General features: G+C 34.7%; 1 protein-coding gene across 4 annotated transcripts in view; it reads right to left on the minus strand.

Moving 5' to 3' along the window:
- The window catches only part of PIEZO2 (piezo type mechanosensitive ion channel component 2), a 505350-nt gene that overhangs the window by 171812 nt on the left and 311782 nt on the right, over positions 1–21756 (minus strand). For all 4 annotated transcript variants that reach the window (XM_078153522.1, XM_020985555.2, XM_078153521.1 and 1 more), the window contains exons 6-7: positions 9832–10042; positions 7971–8184 (exon numbers count right to left, since the gene is read on the minus strand). In XM_078153522.1, coding sequence (XP_078009648.1) covers positions 7971–8184; positions 9832–10042 — 425 coding nt within the window. The remainder of the gene's footprint in view (positions 1–7970; positions 8185–9831; positions 10043–21756) is intronic.

Consider the following 21756-nt stretch of genomic DNA (forward strand, 5'->3'; position numbering starts at 1 on the left):
ACTTTGTTCCATCCTATTAGGAATCTTTCATACTCTGTGACAAGTGGGAGTGGAGAGAAACCTCCTTCAAGGCCTTGTGCTATCTTTTTTCACAAGTTGTTCAGACTAGACCACATTTGTATTATAAATAGCTAACTAAAAATACCTGAGGCAGAAAAGCACCTTCTGGTGAATTCATATTATGCCTCTAGGAGTTTAGTCTTATTTCAAGTGAGTTTGGCCCCTTCGACATGAATCAAGGTTTAAGATATGTTCGAATTACTTAGGTCAAGTAGCTGTTGGTGTGGGGAATGCAAGTGTTTTCAAGAATCATTCAAGCTCGGAATGAAACAGGATCGATTCCACCGAAATGCAAAGGAAAGAGCTATCAGAAACAAACTAACAAAGGGCAATGCCAAGAACTAACAGACTTGCTGCAGTACAGACTAATTAATCCTCATGAAACAAGCGAAGACCTTTAGGGGAACCTGAAAGCTCTAAAGCTTGCTTTTAATTCCTCTACTGTAAAATAACAGCTACTAGTCAATTTTATGAAGGGAAAAATATGTGTCTTGGGAAAGAAATCAAAGATTGGAGTATTGAAGAGGGAAAAGGTGATAATTTTACCAATGAAATTCACTTATTCATTAAGACTATACAAAAACCATTATCAGAAAATGTCCAGATTATTGTAAATTTTTAACATCTTCAGTAGTTTATAAAGCATCTACTAAAATGTTTTGAGGATTTTTTTTTTTTTTACTTCCAGGGAGCCTGGAAATTCTTGCCCTTCCCGCCACCCTGAAGAAATTTCAAACTCTGAAAAATGCACTGATGTGATTATTTGAGAAGCAAAATTGCTCCTAATTAGAAAAAAATCCCAAATAGAGATGGAATAATACAGTATGACCTTAACCATGTTATGAAAGGTTAGGAAATTTATCCTAGTAATGGTGTCAGGATTGGGACTAGAACCAGGATTTCCTGACAACCAGTCCATTGTTCTTTCTGTCTCTTGTTTATCTCCTTCTGAACACTGTGAGGCACTTGACAAATGGTAAATAATAAGAATGTTATTGTTTTAAAGTAGATGGGTGGGCAGCTAAGTGGCACAGTAGATAGAGCTCTGGCCTTGGAGTCAGGAGGACCTGATTTCAAATGTGACCTCAGACACTTTAACACTTACTGGCCGTGTGACCTTGGGAAAGTCACTTATCCCCCAATTGCCTCACCAAAAAGCAAGGAAAAAAAAGTAGATGGTAGAAAATGTTTGATTTTCTTGTTAGCAATTTGCCAAATACTAGGATTGTTTTAATAGTGTGTCAGAGAGTACGTGTAAATAATACATTGTATCAAAGCTTAAAGTGGCCTGGACACTCATCTGATCTAAGCCCTATTGAAAATCCATGGGCCATTACTAAGACTAGTCTTATAAAAAGACATATTTAAAATCCACTATGATAAAAGTACGGTTTAAGGGTGAAGAATCAAAGAATAGATCCTGAAATCTTGTGAAATCAATGGCAAATTATACAAAAAAGTGACTATAGTAAAAGGATATATTCCATATTCAATGTGTTTTAAAGGCATAAAAGTTGTAAAATTTATTGTGTCCATAAATTTTATTATTTTACATTGTATTTCCTATTGTCTGTCAAGAAATAGATTTTACATTGTCCCACTTAATTCATATACCACTGTAGAAAATATCCTATTGCTTTCTTTATGTATATATGACATCTACATAATACATATATGTATATATAGCAGACACATCTAAGAATTAGAGCTCTGGAATAACAGGAAAAGGCTTGATATATATATATATATATATATATATATATATATATATATATATATATATATATATATATATGTATATATTACAATTACAAGCATAGAAATGGCAAGGCCATTAAGAGGAATAAGAGAAGAAAGTCAATGAGATTTTATTATGACTGTTAGAAAGTGGTATATTAGTCTATAACATAAAATGATTCAACGAAATGTGTATATGTTGAAAATATTTGAACAAAAAGTTAACATGCAACAAAAAGTAAACATCTGAACAAAAAAGTTGTAACAAAAAGACTTCAGGCTCTTTGGCCGAGTTATACTCTGCAGGATGCAGAGACACAAAAAGATGTATGTCTAAGAAAGCAATGAACTCTGTGCAGATAGATAAATCTGTTGTACTAAGGAAATGTCCTTTGACTCTCTCCCCTCCCTGCCTGCCAGGTATAAAACTGCAATAAATCTAAGTCAGGTTAATTGAAGGGAAGCCGCCAGCATTACCTGGCTTGGGATTCTGCCTCTTAAAAAGTGCTAAAGAATATAAGTGGAGCCACCAAAAGCAGCAGAACAATACAATGCACTTTTCATTTGAGAGACTCAAAAGTGAAAGAAATATTGTCTGCTATTTTCATTTATTTTGTTGTTGATGAGCGGAAGTATTTAAACAAAGTTCTTTGTTATGAATAGAAAGGGTTCTTCTCCCTTCATGGCAAGTGCTTTCATTAATTACAGAGGAGTTGTCCGGCCCATAACAACTGGCCATTTTTAGCCAGAATTGGATTCTGTTCCTGGCTGTGCTACTAACTGCACAGATTTTAGCATCACTTAACCCTTCTGAGGCTACATTTCTTTAGATGATGGAGTTAGATTACATTATCTCTAGTAATTTCCAGCTTAAACTTTGTATTACTCTCTGATTATAATTCTAAAGGTTTTATTCTATTTTGATGGGTTTCTCCCTTCATCCATCTCTTTCTCCTTTCCTTCTTCCTTTCCTCCCTCTTTTCTTCCCTCCTGTTCTTCCTTTCTTTCTCCTTTCCTTCCTCTCTTTCTTCCTTCTTTCTTTCCTCTCTTCCTTCTTCCCTTCCTCCCTCCCTTCCTTCTTTCCTTTCTTCTTTTAACGGCTATGTTGTGCTTGCCTCATTAAAATCAGAAAGTGATATTAATACAGAATTCCAATAAATAAATTCATTTAATTTTTAACTCAAATTTTCTAAAGGGTATATACACACTTGATTTAACTTTAACTTGCGTGAAGGAGCACTACTGAAATATAAATAGTTTGGAAAATGAACAATACCACTCACACTGATTAACTCCATGAAATAAATGCAAATAGGTAATCATTCAGTATTTAGTAAGTACATATATGTGCTAGGCATCATGCCAATTACTGAAGAACCAAAGGAAAAAATACGAGACCTGCCCTCCAAGAACATGTAGTTTAGTGAGAAAACATGAAAACAACTAGGAACATACAAGATAGATACAGAATAGATGGAAGACAATCTGAAAAGTAAAGGTTATTTTTCCTTTAACTTTTTCCAATAAAGTCAAATGAAAGTATTTTTGGTGAGTTAGTTTATATTCTTTAAAATTAAAGTGATAGCATTCTGTATGTTTCTTCTCTCCACACTGGATGGCTTTCAGGTGAAATTCTTGCCAACCAGTCTCAGTTTTAAAAAGTTTAATCTTTCTTGTGTATTTCTATTTACTCGAGCTCAGAACACCCTAATGCAAGACAGGCACACCAAATCAATCCCAGGCAAGGTTAGCCAGGCCAGGCCACACTGCAAAAGTGTGTTCATTTTCTCATTCTGGATCCTGCAAAGGAAAATGAGGCAATGTCTAATAGAGTTGAGCATGTGCAAGATTGAGTGCATTCCTTTTGCACTAGGAGCAGGTTATCTAGAAGTCATATGACATAGCAGTTACCATAGTTCAGTACTAACCATTGGGAGCTAAAATCACCAATGAGAAGATAACACATAGAGAAAGTCATCACCTTTCTCTACATTTTTCCACTGTCCTTTGTAAAAAGTGTTGAAATTTTCTGGGATGATTATCCATTACTTCCCCTCCTCAACCATTTCATGCTCCCGCAGAGCCAACTTGCTGCTGCAATCACATGACGTCGGATTTCTTGCCTCCCTGCATTTGCATAGACTATCTCTGGGAAACGTTGTCCCTTCTGACCTTTACTTCTTGAAAGCACTACCTAGCTCTTTTTAAGGCTCAGCTCTAGTGATATTAACTTCAATCAATCATTCAACAAGAATGTATTAAGCATCTACTCTATGCAAAGAACTTTGCAAGGTGCTAGGCACATAAAAACATGGGATTAAATAGCACCTGTCCTCAAGGAGCTTACATCCTGTGAAGAGAAACAATACGTACATTTTGTCATTGTCGTTATTGTTATTGTTGAGTCAATTCAGTCATGTACAACTCCTCAAGACCTTATTTGGAATTTTCTTGGCAAAGATACTGGACTGGTTTGCCATTTCCTTCTCCAGCTTATTTTACAGATGAGGAAACTGAGGCAAACAGGGTTAAGTGATTTGTCTAGAGTAACACAAATAGTAAATATTTGAGGCTGGGTTTGAATTCAAGTCTTCCTGACTCCATTTCCTTTCCAATTTTATACCTTCCATAGAATGTAAGTTCCCTAAGGTTAAGGAACTCTTCATTTCTGTGTTTGTATCACCAGCACCTGTCATAGTACCTGGAACATATTAGGTGCTAATTAATGGTTGTTGATTATTTGCTTGCTGTGAAGAAAACACTTGTGAGCAAAGCATTTCCTTGATTCAATGTAATGTGTATATGTCTACAAGGAATAGGACAAGTCAACATTCAATTAAAACAAAATCCCAGTATTTGACTCAAAAGAGTTTTAGACTTGGAAGGGACCTGAGAAATCATCAAATCTAACCCCTTCATTTTACATTTGAGAAAACTGAGGCTAAGATGGATTAAAGTGTAACAAAATTAGTAACTGGGCAAACTCCTCTTGTGATGTCAGATTCATCCTCTTTCAGTATAACCTACCAAAGAAAGGACTGGATTTTGTAAAAAGAAATCTTAGCCCAACATTAATTAAAGAAAGAAAATTACTTTTAATGGGACATCTGTTTATCTCACCCTCAAAATAACCTTAGTTTCCAGCTTCACTTATGTTATAGGGGACCATATATGAAGCTTATACTCAAATTACTGACTTAGTCTTCTAATAATACTCCCCTAAAACAAAGAAAAATTAGGTTTGAAATTTAATGAAAGCTTATTGTAAAATTTGTCAATACATGATAGACTTCATTATGCTGAAAGTCATATCATACTCCAACCAACAATGCCATTCTTACTCTAACACACACACACACACACACACACACACACACACACACACACACACACACACACACACACACACCCCTTGAGGCAGATGCCATCTAGGTCCCTGAAATCTAGGTTCACAGTGAGTGTTATTGAAAATGACCTCATTAAGGATTGGGAGGTCTACCTTTCCTGCTAGGTAGAGGAATTATCCTCAAAAGAGCAACCCAAATGACAATGATTTTTTGATTGTAACAATTTACTAGATCTTCAAAGACTTTTAAACTTCCTAGTGCCCATTTATAAGGCAAATATTTGGAGAGCAGTTACACCCTTGACAAGGTGAGTTAAGACACAGAAGAAAGAAGAGCTGTCCAAAGGAGGAAAGGGACATTGAAAGAATAAAATGAGACCATCAACACCATATTCTACCTATTTAACTTGTTATGTTAGGGTTCTACTCTATGCAAAAGAGTATAGGATATTTTAAAAGTCTTAGTGTAGATTTAAGTTTACAAAACTTTAAAAGAATAATGCTAGAAAGGGGCAACTAGATGGCACAGCAGATAGAGTGCAAGAACTGAAGTCAGGAAGCCTCATGCTCCTGAGATATCTGGCCTCAGAAACTTACAAGCTGTGTTACCCTGGGAAAGTCATTTAATCCTGTTTGCTTCAGTTTCCTTATATGTAAAATGAGCTGGAGAAGGAAATGGCAAGCCACTCCAAAAACACTCAAATGTGGGTCATGATGAGTTGGACTTGACTAACAAAAAAATGCTTAAAAATTACCCCCCAAATTTTGAAAAGTTAATTATTTAAAATTTCAAAATATTAATGTTTCTTATTAAAATTCAATATAACCTCAATTTTGTGCTGTACATCATTCTAGTGATTTTTTGGACTTTGCAAAAACTTTCATCAGCTGTTGCTCAGTGACTGAAAGGATTCCATTTGTAAGCCTAGCCGTAAAAGTATCTGAACATAAGGTTTTGATACATTTAGAACAGTTTTGACATGGCCCCACAAGAAAACCCTAACGGAGACAGATGTAAGTGAGGTAGGCAAGCATAAGTCTGAGAAAGTGCCATCCAGAAACTGTTGCAATACAATACATGACAGAATGTTCTACTGCATTAAAATTAAAACAATATTTTTTAAAATTTACAAATGCAAATAAATATAAAATGAAATATAAATAATTAAAACTCCAAGTGATATTTTTGCAAGTTTGTAGCTTTTATACATTTCAAATTATTAAAGCTTAAAGTTGCACTAAGACCTTTTGGACACCCTGTGTAATAAAAATAGTACATCAAACCTTAACTTTGAAAAATTAAATTGTATTTGAACCTTTATTGGCAGAATCATTCCTCAGGTTTGCCTATCAAGGTGGTGCATCTAAAACTAAACAACCAGAACAGGTTTATCCACCCAATTTTCCTACCCTATTCCTCAAATTCCTGTGTTAGACATTGTCTCACAACATATAACTTACCTCTTTTGTTTGCCATCCTGTCCATTGATCTGTCCTACCTTGCTTGACCACTATTGGCTCTCCTTGCACTGTTCTCTGGATATTATTTTATTATGCCTATTTGACTTCTTCAAAAAGAATTCTGTCTCTGTGTGGTTGTTATTTATATATAGGAATAAGATAAGAACTGAGTCTGAATTGGGTTTAATGCAAATGTTTCTCGTTAGGACATTGAATAAGGTTCTATTCAATTCTAAAAATTCTCTGCTAAAGTAAAAAAACAAACACAAAACCACCCTTACTTGAGAATATTTTTTCCTTGTCTTCAGCTTACATTTATCTTTGATACCAGAATTCACATAGTATGATAATTTTAAGCTTTATGGTGTATCAGAAACAAATTATTATCTTGTAGATGAAATTCTCAAAGCTTACAATATAAAAATGTTCCCAACATCAATAAGTTTGCATGGTGGGAAAACTTAAGCAAATGCAATTTTATATTAGATTTATTAATATTAATATTTAAAAAAAGAAACTGACTTTAAAATTTTTACTTAGTAATGACCTAAAAGCTTGTTAGGGATTTATTCTTACAGAGATTTAGTTAAATTGTGATTGAATTTAAACTTTGGGAGCAACAAATTAGAATTAAGTCAGATAAGTATTAATGTTTTTTTTTTTAAATCATGGGCACAAGTTATATTATCTAATGTTGGTGTTCTTTCTTTGTTTTGCCAACAAACTGCCTCTAGGTGGCACAAAAGATCCTTTACTGTAAAACAAACAACAATAAAGACCCCCACCCACCCACACCCCCCCCTGCTTTTTATGGTGATATTTACATTTCCAGTTACAGTATAGCATCTCCTAAAAGTCAGCATTTAAGCTCTGAGAAACTTAGTTCTTTCAACACATTTCAAAACCAGAAATTGAATGTCTAAAAGAGAAATGAGTAATGTACAATCAAAAGAGGGGAGCAATATCCACATTGTAATATCCTTATTTATGTCATTTTTATAAAATAAGTAATTCTTCAGTGCATATCAAAGACAGTCATTTTAATTTAAATATGTCCATAAAACATCTTATCTCTAATGAACATAATTTTGTTTAAAATGTCTGTTGGCTATTTAGTTAGGAAAGGCTCATCTAGATCTTCATTGATTATAATCAGCTGGGGGGTGAAAAATGTTTAAGAACTGGGGTTGGGATTGGTTTTTCTTGCTTTGTATAACATTTCTTTTTTTTATGATATTATTTTCATTGATTCAGCGGCTTATTTTACAGCCTTTCGGGGGTGCTAAGTTGAGTAGCCACAACCATAAATTAACTTGTGGCCTAGCAGCCCCAAACAGCCTAGTCTACGATTTAAACACACACTTACCTTGCATAGTAGTCTCCAGGTGGAACTGCTTCCTGAAAGAACTGGAACTGGTACAAATAAAGTCCAATCAAATGCCCAGCAGAGAAGATGGCCATTAAAACGCAAAGGCAGCTGAATATCAGTGGGTCAAAAGTCCGGCACCAGGACCACCATGTGCATAATCCCAAAAATACAAAGAAATATACTGATGAAGTCAAAGATGGTAACATCATACCTGAGAGGGGAGAAATGGAATTCTAAAATACTGATATGCAACTGGAGAAGCATTCTTCAAATACAAACTACAACTAGTGAGCATCACACATAATACTAAGGCTAGGAAATAACCATACAAACAAATCTTACTTCTAATTTCTAAGCACAGTAAACTGATATGTTTATCATCATTGAAATTACTTATAAATTTGTGCATACATTTCCCTTCTCCTACAATCCATCCCTATCCCAAATTTTTAGGAGGAAATGTGCAGTTTCTTCCTTCTTATCTCCTTTTTGATAGGTTGCTTTGGTGGTCAACCAAAAGTTAATCTGGACACTTGTTCAAAAAAATATTTTGGAAATCTCTTCCTTTTCTGAGAATCAAATGAAAAATGCTCTGAGAAGTGTTAGCCATGGTAAGTGTTATGACCAAGCTTTCAAAGGCTTCTAAGCTAAGGAATTTACTTGCCTAATCTTTTTCCCTACTTTAATGAACAAAGTTATCTATTTTAAAGTAGGGATGTTCCCATAAAAATTTTGGTCTATTGCAATGCACAGGTGCTACTAATTCTCTAGATGGACTACGATTTCACTAAGCTTTATAATAATGCAGCAGGTCATGGAAATTTATAACATATCAAAATTTTGTTCTACCTTATAAAATGTGGTCATACCTATGTTATCAGTAAAGGAATCATGACACAAGCTAGCTAAGCCACAGGGCTTGTGAATCCATCTCAGCAGTTCAGTTTGAGACAATTTTTTTAATCCATCTATTGAGTAGCATCTTTGGCAACTGAAATATCTTCTTACAAACTTTTTTCCTTCAAAACTATTGATGCAGCTCCTGTTTCCATAATCTAAAATGGTCCTGTGATCCTGGTTTTGTGAGATATACAGTCTCCTCTAATGCTGTGATTAAAAAGCCCAAAGGGAGTAGGGTGTAGAAGATAGAACTCTCATCATTATGCATCCGAATCAGTTGGCCAAAATGAGAGGAAAATACTGAGGGAGGAGTGTGGGGGAAGAGTTAGGGAGAGGTTATAAGCTAAATTAAGAAGAATACTCTGTGCCTAGTAGTTGGATTAAGACAATGTGGTCACAAATAAAATATGGATATCTATATTGCTCATGCCCTTATGCCATAAAATTTGCATTTATAGATTATCTGCAATACAATTTATTATCAGGAAGAAATAAAAGCCTGCAAGGAAGGAGCACACTTGTAGGAGGAATCTGAAAGTGGAGAAAGTTGGCAGAAACAAACTTATCAATGGGCCATGACATTTTTCTGGCATCAAATAACATTTATACTATACAATAGAATTTAAGTGGGGGAAAAAAATCACCCAAGGTTTAATCATGAAACCACCTCTCTGAGAACTCCTGTTATTAATTTAGTAGCATGGCGAGGTGGAAAGAATGCTGTTTCTAGAGCCAAGGGGCTTATGTTTAGATACCTACGCAAGCCAGTTACCCTTCTTGGGTCTCAGTTTCTTCATCTGTTAAGCAGAGGAGTCTCTGAGGTCTCTTCCAGGTTTACAAGTTAGATAAGTGGCTATTTTTTGGGAACATTTATTTCCTGATTTCTCAATGTGCCAAATATTCATTTGCTACATGTTTAACCCAACTGAGCTCTTTGGAAACTACAAAAAGCACCAACCTGTTGAACCAAGTAAGATGGTCACAACAACTTTTCCAGCAGTAGCGATCATATTGCCAATGAACTCTTTCAATCTGGAAGCGAGCGAGGCAAACCTACGCAATATTTTTAATTTTGTACTTTCTTCCAGTTCCCCTTCAATAGCATCTCCTGCATCTAAATCCTCTTCATATATCAAGGCTTCTTCAGAATCTGCTTTTTCTCCTCCAGCCTAAATGCAAAGCAGAAAACACTGCAATCAAGAATTCAGTATTCTGTGAGCAGGTAAACAGGGATGATTTAAAAATAGGAGGATGATATAGAGTATATTTTTTTCTCAGAACAATCCAGAAATAACATACAACTCATTAGGATTATTCCAGACTCTTCTTTTACCTTTTCCAATAAAGCAAACATAAAAAAATGCAGGTATTTAATAATAATTTTAAAATAAAATCCCTTGGTATTTAATAATTTAATAATAACACCTAATTCTCTTTACATACAGATGTTTCTGAAGAAGTAAAACTCCTAATTGGAAATAACTCTTTTTTAAAAATCTTATATTCTATCATCTTTGATTTGATTTTTTTGCCCTCAGGGTAATGGGAAATTATATCTGATCTATTCCTGGACTAGGACAGAGATTTGGGCTTAATCCAAAGGGTTTAGGAAATCCCTTTCTTTATGGAGATGGTCTTTGTTCTCTATTTCAGTGATAACTGCCTCTAGGCAAATGACTGTATACTGTCTGATTAGCAATATGAACAGCAGGTTGCTACATTTACTTTTAAATAGATAGTATAATATTACTGGTCCATCTCTTACCACTGTACTATTCTGGCATTGACATTTCTACACTGCACTTCAGAAAGGACATCATAGAGAAAGACTCCTATATTCATTCCTACAGTGCATACTTTCCCCAGTATTTTTAAGTTCAGGACCCACAAGATGTTTTAAATCTCAAAACAACAGTAAGTTTTCTCAGTCTCTTTTTAAGGTTTTAAAGGGTTAGGTTCAGAACCACCATCCAGAGCTCAAAGTAAGTCTTTCTGATGCCTCAGAAAAGAATGTCTTTTGTATTGTGATTTTCCCACATCAATATATTTCCATAACATTTTTAGTTTCATTGGAAAGACTAGTATTTAAGATACTCTTGAGATGAGAACTGAGAGATTTCAGAGAATAAAACCTGACTAATCAATTTTTTAGAGGCTCTTTGAACTAATCTGCCATCAAAACATTCACTTTGTCATTCTAATACATGAATTAATGTGATATAGAGAAAGTCATTAGAGAAATGTATGTCCTGGGGAGGGGGGAGATGGGTGGTGGTAGAGGTGGAGTTTGGGGTAGAGGGTAGAGAAAGTAGATGAGTTGCTCACTGAATGAGAGTGAGGGATGACATTCACCAATAAATACATCATAATAATTACAAAACTAAACACTAGAAATCTAAGTATACCTAATTGCCTAAGTCTTGAAGTGTCTAATTCCCTAAGTACCTAAATGCAGGTGCAGAAGTTTTTAAACAACTAATTAATTATTGTATCTTAGTACTTAAGTATTCAAGTACCTGTGTACCTAGTTATCTAAGTACATAATTATCTAATTACCTAAGTGTCTATGTTCCTAAGTAAGAATGATGAAGATTGCTTTCATATAGTGCTTACTATAAACCAGACACTTTATAATTATTATCTAATTTGATTCTCATAACAATTCTGGGAGATAGGTGCTATTATTATCTTCATTTTACAAATGAGGAAACTAAGGCAAACAGAGGACTTGACTAGAACTCAAGTCTTCCTGACTCCAGGCTCAGCAGTCTACTCACTGTGCCACCTAGCTGCCTAAATACTTGTGCTGAAGAACTTGTGTGCCCATGTCCCTTACCTATATTTAGGTATTTATTCTTACAGTTCCTTAGGCACTTATATGCATATTCATGTACATATTTAAGTACTTATGTACCTGAGTGCATTTAAGTACTTAAATACCTAAGTGCATTAATAGCTAATTGTCAAAGTATTTAAGTGTCTAAGTACCTGTGTAACTAAGTTCCTAATTATCTAAGCTGAGGCAGCTATGTGGAGTGTGGGGACCTGAGGTCAGGAATACTCTGCCTAAGTTCAAATCTGCCTCAGACTTACCAGCTGTGTGACCTACAAATTTCTTCTGAGAAGTTCAAATTCTTTCTATCCTGCCCTACAGGAAAATTGAAGGGAAAGGGAATAAGAGATGGGGGGGTAATAAAAGGGAGGGCAGATTAGGGGAAGGGGTATTCAAAGGGGTATGTTGTCTTGGGATGGGTGGAGGGGAGAGATGGGGAGAAAATTTGGAACTCAAAATCTTGTGGAAGTGAATGTTGAAAACTACAAATAAATAAATTAATTAATAAAAAGTGCAAATTCTTTACCATATAATTCCTAGAATTATTATTTTTTTTAACTTAAAGCACTGACATGATTCAATTAAGATGTTTAGAGGAAAAACTTCCAATTAGAAGATTTAATGCCCAAGATGCTATTGAAGGGAAGTTGGGAAAAAAATGCTAAGCTTTGAAGGCAGATAAACATTCTGAGAGCAGGGAATAAGGGAAGTGCCTTCAGAGTGTGGGATGACTTGTAGGAATTCATGAAGGTAGGAAATAGAACATCAAATTCATAGAATAGTTAGTAGTTCAGCCTGTCTAGAACACAGAATACATGAGGGAGAATACTGTGAAATAAGGCTGGAAAGGTAGGTCACAGATAGTGTGTTGAAGGCCTTTAACTAGACTAACAGGTTAGTTTTTTTTTTTTAACTCATATAATTAATAAGAAACCAAAAACATTTTTATGCAGAAGAGTGATATGGTCAGACTCATATACTTTAGGAAGAGTATTTTTGTTCGCTGGTGGATAGATTAGAAAAGGAAGAGATTAGAAGGGTCATCAATAATGAGGTTATCATCATTGTCCATACAAAAGGATGTGAGCCTGAGTGAGCCCTATAGAGAAGGAGAGAGGATGTTAGAGATTTTGAGGAAGTAAAATCAATAGGACATAGCAGTTTATTGCCTATTAGAAGGAGGAGATGGAAAGAGAAGAATTTAGAATGACTGGTCATGAACCTGGCAAATTGAAAGAATGATGATACCTTCAACTATAACAGCTAAGTCTGAGGAAGAGTAATGTTAATTGGTAATTAAGATTCAGCTTGAATATTTCAGATGTGAGATGCATGTGAAATTCAGGATATGTCTAGATTGAAGATAGAATGGCATTCATGAGAGGTATTATGATTCCATGTATACATATATAGGATCACAGATAGAGAGATGAAAGAGGCCTTGAAGGCCACCTAGTCTAACATCTTCATTTTACAGATCAGGAAACTGAGGCCCACGATCATGCACATATTAGCAGCACAGGTGGTAAGAATTAAAAATGAGATTTGAACCCAGGTTCTCTGACTTCAGAGTCAGCATTCTTTCTACTGTTCTACTCTGTCTTCTCATCAGACAAAGATGATAATTGAAGCCATGGGAGCAGATGATATCAAGATAAAGTGAAGAAAGAAGAGATACCAGGATAGAGATTTCTGGGGCAACCAAATTAAAAAGGTGGATATAGATGATGGATTCAGAAAGGAGACTCAGATGGATAGGAGAAGAATTAGAAGTGAATAATTATATAAGCCATAGGAGTAAAGCATATTGACAAAGAGAGGGCAGTGAAAAGTGTCAACAGCTGCTGAGAGATTAAGAAGGATGAAGACTGAGAACAGACATAAGATTCAGCATTAAAAGAAAAAAACTGGTAACCTTTGAGAGAGCAATTTGAGAACAGTGGTGTGATCAGAAGCCAGTTTAAGGATTGAGAAGTGAATTGGCAGTGAAGAAGAAGGGGAGATTGAGAGATGGAAAGGATCTTAGAGCAATCATGTTCAACCGCCTTATTTTACAGTTGAAGAAACTGAGGTACAGAGAAATTAAGTTATTATCTTTGGCTTACACAGCCCACAAAGAGTTTGAGGCAGGATTTTTAACCAGGGTCTTCCTAATTCTAAGTCTAGTATTCTATTCACTCAGTCACATTGACTAATGAAATCTTACGTTTCTTGAAATGCCTGCTTTTGCACACAGGAATAAATCTTTGAATATGACCCTTTCTGTCTAGAAGCTTGGCATGGTATTCAGAGTCACTGATTTAAAGTAAGATGACAAAGAAATAACAGTTTTAATGCCACCAGACCACGGTTAGAAAAAAAACAACCTCCATAATAAATGCCTTATTATGCAATTAGAGAATCCCTAAGGATGCTGATTAAATCAAATAAACCTATCTAGTAACTTGTGAGGTCATAAAAATTTGTTTCCATGACCTTTCCTCAGCAGGACAGAGGTCTCACAAATTTTATAAACATACTATTTAGTTGTTTTTCTCTCTCTGAAAAATCCCAGGGGCTTTCATTTAAGAACACTTTTAAAACTGACAAACTGAGATAAACCACAGACAAAGAAATAAGATTGTCTCTATAAGTTGCTTCCATCCTGATGAGGGCCAGAATGTCCATTAGTCATCTCAAGTCCTGGCTTATTAATGTCCTAGTTTAATTTTTTTTCATCTGGTAAAGTATAAACACTGCAGCACTGGAAAAATCCTCAATTCACAGTAATGTATTTATGAACAAGTAACCTTAGTTGGATTTGAAATATATTTGCATTTTGTTTCAGCTAGAAAGCTGATGTATCATCACTAAAAATAAAAACTCAGCTCCTTGATTTATTTTTCCTTTTCTGGTGAAAGAAGATAAAAGGAAATCATGAAAATCTTAAATTTTTTGGATAAAAATAAAATCTTATGCATTTCATATAATAGGATTGCCACTATTACAAACTACAAAGTTCTTCTGAAAATGCAATTTCTTCACCCCAGCATTCACCCTAGAATTACTTTTTTTAACTTAAACCACAGACATGATTCAATTAGAATGTTTAGAGAAAAACTTCTACTAAGTAAAGCACTCTAGAAGGGGCTGCTTCAGAAGATACCCTTCTTACCCCTCTCATCTCTAGAGGTTTCCCAGTAAAGGCAGGATGGCCACTTGTAGAGTATATTGTACAGGGATTCACATTCAGACATCCATTGAATTAGTTGGTCATTCAAGCCACTTCTAATTCCAATATTCTATAATAGCTTTACCTTTACTGCTATACTAGATTAAATGATATGTATTCAAAGATCTTTATTTCCTTCCCCCTTTTTGGGCAAGTCTGTATTGTCTTCAGAATCTCTATAGACATCCCCAAACAGAGCAACCATTCCAATCTCATCTCAAATCCTCCCTACTCAGACCAAAATGACATCTCAATAAGGATTTGTTTCTAAGATAGGATAATGGAAAAGAAGGTAGACAATAGAGGGAAGGGTTTTTACTTTTGACTGATGCTACATGTCCATTCCAATTCACATGTATATACAAGGATTCATAACATTTTAGTACATAATCACTACAGTTGGAAGGGACATTAAAAATCATCTCATCCAACACCCCTTCTTTACAGATTAGGAAATGAAGTTCAGAGGGGTTGTGACCTAGTGCACATAGGTTGTAAAGTAGGAAAACCGTGGTTTGAACATAGGTCTTTTAACACTAAATCCATTTCTCTTTCCACTGCACCATACTGTGTTATAGGCGCTATGTACTAAGTCAAACAAGGAAGATTTAAGAGGAAATGCCATCTTATATCCAACAAAAAGGCAAGTTTTTAAAACCAATTTAATTCAAGCCTATGCAGAAGTCCTTCATTATAAAATATTACCTATTAAGTTATCACTTAACTACTCATGAAGGGGTTGGATTAGATGTCCTTTAAAGCCCCTTCTGATCCTAAATCTGTGATGCTACGACAAATGTCTGTCACCTTTAATCAAGATATAAAAATGAGGAGGCAGAGCCAAGATGGAAGAGACTCACCTGAACTCCTCCCTAAACCCCTCCGAACAACTTTAATTACTACCCCAAAATAAATTCTGGATCAGCAAAACCACAAAAGTACCAGGTGAAGCAATTTTCCAGCCCAAGACAACTTAGAAGGTCAGCAAGAAAGATCTATTGCACCAGGGTGAGAGAAGAGAGCAGTTCAGCTTAGGCCACAGGCCAGCAAACTAGCAATAGGCCTTGGTAGTAACTGAGTCAGTGGTGCCACTGGCCATTTCTGGACCTCTCAGCCCATAGACAGTAAGAGAGTCAGACAGGGGACGAAAGGGGATTGTAGAGGTTCCTTTGCTGGCACTGAGGGGGCAGGACTCTGTAGCATTGCCCATACTTGGATCTGGGTTGCAGTCCTGGGTCTTCGTCCCAGGGCAAGGAGCAGCAGTAGCACACCAGATCTTGCAGCCACAGGAGATCAGGGACCCTGGTCACAGTTCCAAAGAGGAGAAGGGTGCTTGTGGTTGCTCACAGACAAAAGCGCTGAATAGGAGAGTAGTAAACACATCTCTCTCTAGGTCATACTACTTTAGAAGAACCTAAAATTTACAGGTCCCCAGAATTATCTCTAAAAACAGCTTTAAAAAAACCTGAAGCCTGGAATGGTGCCCCCTCCACTCCAGAAACAGCCCCACTTTAGCATAGAGTTAAAAGTCAAGAAATAGACTGGGAAAATGAGTCAACAGAATAAAAAGATCCTAACTGTAGAAAAGTTGCTATAGTGACAGGGAAGATTAAAACACAAACTCAGAAGAAGACAACAAAGTCAAAACAGCTATATCCAAGACTCAAAGAAAGAATATAAACTGGTCCTAGGCCATGGAAGAGCTCAAAGAAGATTTTAAAAATCAAGTAAGAAAGGTAGAGGAAAAATTGGGAATAGAAATGAGAGTGATGTAAGAAAATCATGAAAAACGAATCAATAGCTTGGTAAAGGAGGCACAAAAACTACTGAAGAAAATTATACCTTAAAAACCAGAATAGGTCAAATGGTTAAAGAAATGCAAACATACAATGAAAAGAAAGGTGCCTTGAAAAGCAGAATTGGCCGAATGGAAAAAGATTCACTGAAGAAAATTCACTGAAGAAAAAAACTTTAAAAGCAGAACTGGCCAAATGGAAAAGGAGGTACAAAGTCTCACTGAAGAAAATAACTCCTTAAAAATTAGAATTGGGCAAGGGGAAGCAAATAACTTTGAGATGTCAAGAAACAACAAAACAAAATCAAAGAATGAAAAATGTGAAATATCTCATTGGAAAAATAGATCTGGACCTGGAAAGTAGATCTAGGAGAAATAATTTAAGAATTATTGGAGTACCTGAAAGCCATGATTTTAAAAAAAAGAGAGCCTAGACATCATCTTTCAGGAAATTATCAAGGAAACTGCCCTGATCTTCTAGAATCAGAGGGTAAAATAGAAAATGAAAGAATCCACCAATCACCTCCTGAGATTCCAAAATCAAAATTCCCAACCGAATTCCAGATCTCCAAGGTCAAGGAGAAAATACTATAAGCAGTCAAAAAGAAACAATTCGAACATCATGGAGCTAACACAAAATTTAGCAATTTCTACAATAAAGGGTCAGAGGGCTTGTAATATAATATTCCAGCAACCAAGAATCACCTATCCATCAAAACTGAGTATAATCCTTCAGAGGAAAATGGACATTCAGTGAAAGATGACTTTCAAGAATTCCTGATGAAAAGACCAGAGTTGAATAGAAAATATTATATTCAAACAGAAGATTCAAGAAAAGCATAAAAAGATAAACAGGAAAAAGAAACATAAGAGATTTAGTAAGGTTAAACTTTATATTCCTACATGGGAAGATGATACTTGTAACTCATATGAATTTAAGGGGTGAAAAAGAGGAGTGCATTGAGAGAAGGGGAAAGGGAGAGATGGAATGGAGGAAATTATCTCCCATAAAAGAGGCACAAAAGAATTTTTACAGTGGAAGGGAAGAAGGAGGAGGTGAGGGTGTGTGTGTGTGTGTGTGTGTGTGTGTGTGTGTACCTAATTCATCAGAATTGGCTCAAAGAGGGAATAATATACATATTCAGTTGGATGTAGAAATCTATCTTACCCTACAGGAAAGTAGGAAGGGAAGGGGATGGGAATGGGGTCAAAAATATGTTTAAATGAATATTAAATTTTGGAATTTTAGAGGAGTGGATAAAATAAGGAACAAGAAGGTAAGTGGAAAAGACAAAGTAACAGGGATAGGGCAAAAAGAGAGGCTAAGAAAGAAAATAGTGAGTAAAAATGAGATGGAGGAAAATTCATAAATAGTAATTAGAACTTTGTCAAAACTATGTCATTCCCCAATTAATAAATGGTCAAAGGATATGAACAAGCAGTTTAACAATGAAGAAATCAAAACAATATTCATATAAGATGTTCTAAATCATTATTGATTAGAGAAATGCAGATTAAAACAAGCTTGAGATATCATTTTACACCTACCAGATTGGCTAAAGTGAGTGAAGGGGAAAGTGAGAAATGTTGGAGAAGATGTGAAAAAATTGGGACACTAATTCATTCCTGTGGAATTGCAAAATGATCCAACCCTTTTGGAAAGCAATGTGGAATTATGTCTTAAGAGTTATTAAACTACCTATATCCTTTGGGTATAATAACAGAACATTGTATGCAGTAATAGCAATACTAAGAATGACAGTGAACAAGTTATTTTGTCTATTATAAATTCCCAAATTAATTATAAAGGACACATGAAGAAAGACACTATCTGCACCCAGAGAAAGAATTGATAAATAGAAGTATGTATAGAATAATTTTACATATATATATATATATGTGTGTGTGTGTGTGTGTGTGTGTGTGTGTGTATACATACATATACATATGTACCTACATACATATATATACACACATATATATCTCTCTCTATATATCTCTATGTGAATATATATAAATATATCTATGTATATGTATATATATATGTATATATATATATATATATTATATATATTATATATATGTATATATACCTATTTGTGTCTAATGGTAGCCATCTCTGGAGCGGGTTGAGGGGAAGGAAGAAAAAAAAGAAATTTACAAGATAATTTTGCTGTATATTTGAAAGGAATAGCAAGTTGTGTACAACTGTTTTTTAAAAAAATGTACTACGTTATGGAAATTTTTGTTTTATTCCATAAATTAAAAATAAAAATTAAAAAAAGTTAAAATGTGTTTTACATGTAATTGGGGTAAAATGAAATATTAAAATAAAAAGATATAAAAGTAAGACAAAAGTGCAATTCCTGATAGTCTATGGGTCCTGAAGGTAGTTACTACTACTATATTTTAATCCATTTCCCATTTCCTATTGGGACAAAGTCCAATGGCAATTGTTTTGAAAAAAATAACTATAAATATTTCTATAAACCTACTTATGATCAGTAAAAAAAAGTAGTCCGGAAAGGAAAGGGAACATTTTTTGTAAAGGGCCATGTACTGTTTATTCAGTGGCTATTTTCAAAAGTTAACATTTATGTTAGCAAGATGAGTTCAGGTCACCATAAGAACTCATGGAAAGAACAGAGAAGTATTATGACTCACTCTAATGAGATAAAAACTTATCCTAAGTATTATCCAGTATAGGAACAAAAGCAAAAAAAAAAAGGAAAATAATGAATGAAAAAATACAGATTTGTTGGGTTTGTTGTTGCACATAGTTGTAAATCTGATTTATTAACCTTTTTTTAACTGAAGAAAAAAAATATCCAATTGGAAGGCTTGTTTCAGGAAAGGTACCATAGCAAAATCATAATGGTAGTCTAGTCTAATTTTTTAATTAAAGTAAAAGTTAGTATGAGGGCTCCTGTAACCACAATCTATAAATTAATGGAAGTTTGATACAGGCTAAATATTAGTAAAGAGAACTAATTGGGGTAGATTAACTAGTGAGTTTTTAGAGGATATAGGAAATCTTTATTGTAATTTAAATAGTAAAGGAAATGAAATAAGTGATAACTACCAGAGGTAGTCCAATAATAAAATAATTTATTCAGATTTCTAAGTTGTAAAACACTTTCAAAGCCCTTTCATATCCTACAATATTATTTTCTCAATGTCCCTGTGAGATAACCTACAGACAGATATCATTATTCTCATTTTTCACATAAGGAAGTTCAGCCTGAGAAAGAATTGAGGGACTTGAACAGATGCATAGAGCTGGTGATATATTAGATGACAGAGCTGAAGCTATGAAAATCATAGTTGCCCAGGAGTATAGGGCCAGTCCTTCTACGGGGAGAAGAGAGGCTATGTGGGGATGTCCAACTATATCTGCTGAACAGGTCTTCCTGTTCTTCCAGTCAGGAGTCTCATCATCCAGGATGATGACAATCTTGAGACCTAGATGAGGCAAATCAATTTTCTTTTAAAGTGTTTCTGAAAACTAAGAACCTTAGCCAGTCTAAAGAAGATGCAACTAATATTAGAATTTACATAGAGGGATCTACCAGGCACCATACAAAGTAATCTAATGAGTTAATATTTGTAAAGCACTTAGCATAATGCCTGACATACAGTAGATGCTATGTAAAAGTTATTATTATTAGTAATTTAAATGCTTTTTTTGAAGGGATCTTAATTTTTAAATACTTTTAATATTTAAATAGTATTTAAATACTGTGTGGGCATATGGTTAAGCTTTTCAAATTAAATTTTATATAACAAAATTTAGGATGCTGAGGTTTCGAGGCATTTCCAGATTAGCACAGGAACATTCGACTCTGTGCTTTTCTAAATTTTTTTTTATTATACATTGAAAGGCACTGAAGTTCTACAGGTTTTTTTTTTTTGCTGTTTGATGTCAAAGTTATTCTGTAAAATTAACACTATTTTTTTCCACCAGCTGAAATAAAAAGAGGATACTTAGCATCCTCCAGTTCATTAAAGATCCCTTTTCCCCCTGTCTGGCAGGATTATACTTAATTTTTCTGTGTAGAATATTCTTGGCTGTAAGCCTATATATTTTACCTTTTAGAATATCATTTTTCAAACTCTGTGCTCCATTACCATGACAGAGACACAGTTTTGCATGATCCTGACTATGGCTCTTAAATACTTGAACTCTTTATTTCTGACTATTCAGTGTATTTTTCTTTGATTGGGAAACTTTTGATTTTCCAGGAAATTTTCATTTGGGATTTACTTCTGGAAATGACCAGTAGATTGTTTCAATTTTTGCTTCCCTCTTCTTTCTCATGATTTCTTTGAATATGATATCTAGGTTCTTTTTTTTTTTTTTGGTCATAGCTTTTAAATTATCTATTGCCCTGTATTCCAGGTAAACCTTGCATTTTCTTCTATTTTCAGTGTTTTTATTTAAAACAAAATCTCTTGTTGTTTCATGGAATTGTTAACTACAGTTTGGTCTATGCTAATTTTCAAGACAAACTTTAAATGGGTAAGATTTTCTGCCTCTTACAAGGTTTGTTGTTGTTTAGTCTTTTTCAGTCCTGTCTGACTCTAAACTCTTTTGAGGTTTTCTTGGCAAAGGTATTGGAGTGGTTTGTTATTTCCTTCCCCAGCACAGTTTACAGATGAGGAAACTAAAGCAGATTTAAATGACTTGCCCATGTTCACACAGCTAGTAAGTGTCTGAGGTTAGATTTGAACTCAGTTCCTGACTCCAGGCCTGGTGCTCTATCCTCTCCTCCACTTATCTGCCTTCTTATAACATACTAAGTTTTAATGTTATTTTCACATTTTTCCTCCAAGAAATGTTTTCATTTCTTTTCCAGTTCTTTCCTTCAGTGTTCTTATCATTTTAAATTCTCAAAAAAAGAAAAAAAAGAAAAAAACTCTTAAAATTCTTCCTTCATTTTTTCCAGGAATTCTTGTGGACTTTAAGGCCAAGCTGTAATTTTCTTTTAAACTTTGCTTCTAGGTACTTTAGAATTATTCTTTTATTCTTGGTTTGTGTCTTGGG

The sequence above is a fragment of the Phascolarctos cinereus genome, unplaced genomic scaffold, assembly GCF_003287225.1.
Source record: "Phascolarctos cinereus isolate Bilbo 61053 unplaced genomic scaffold, phaCin_HiC Scaffold_4;HRSCAF=312, whole genome shotgun sequence".
In the NCBI taxonomy this organism is placed as follows: Eukaryota; Metazoa; Chordata; class Mammalia; order Diprotodontia; family Phascolarctidae; genus Phascolarctos; species Phascolarctos cinereus.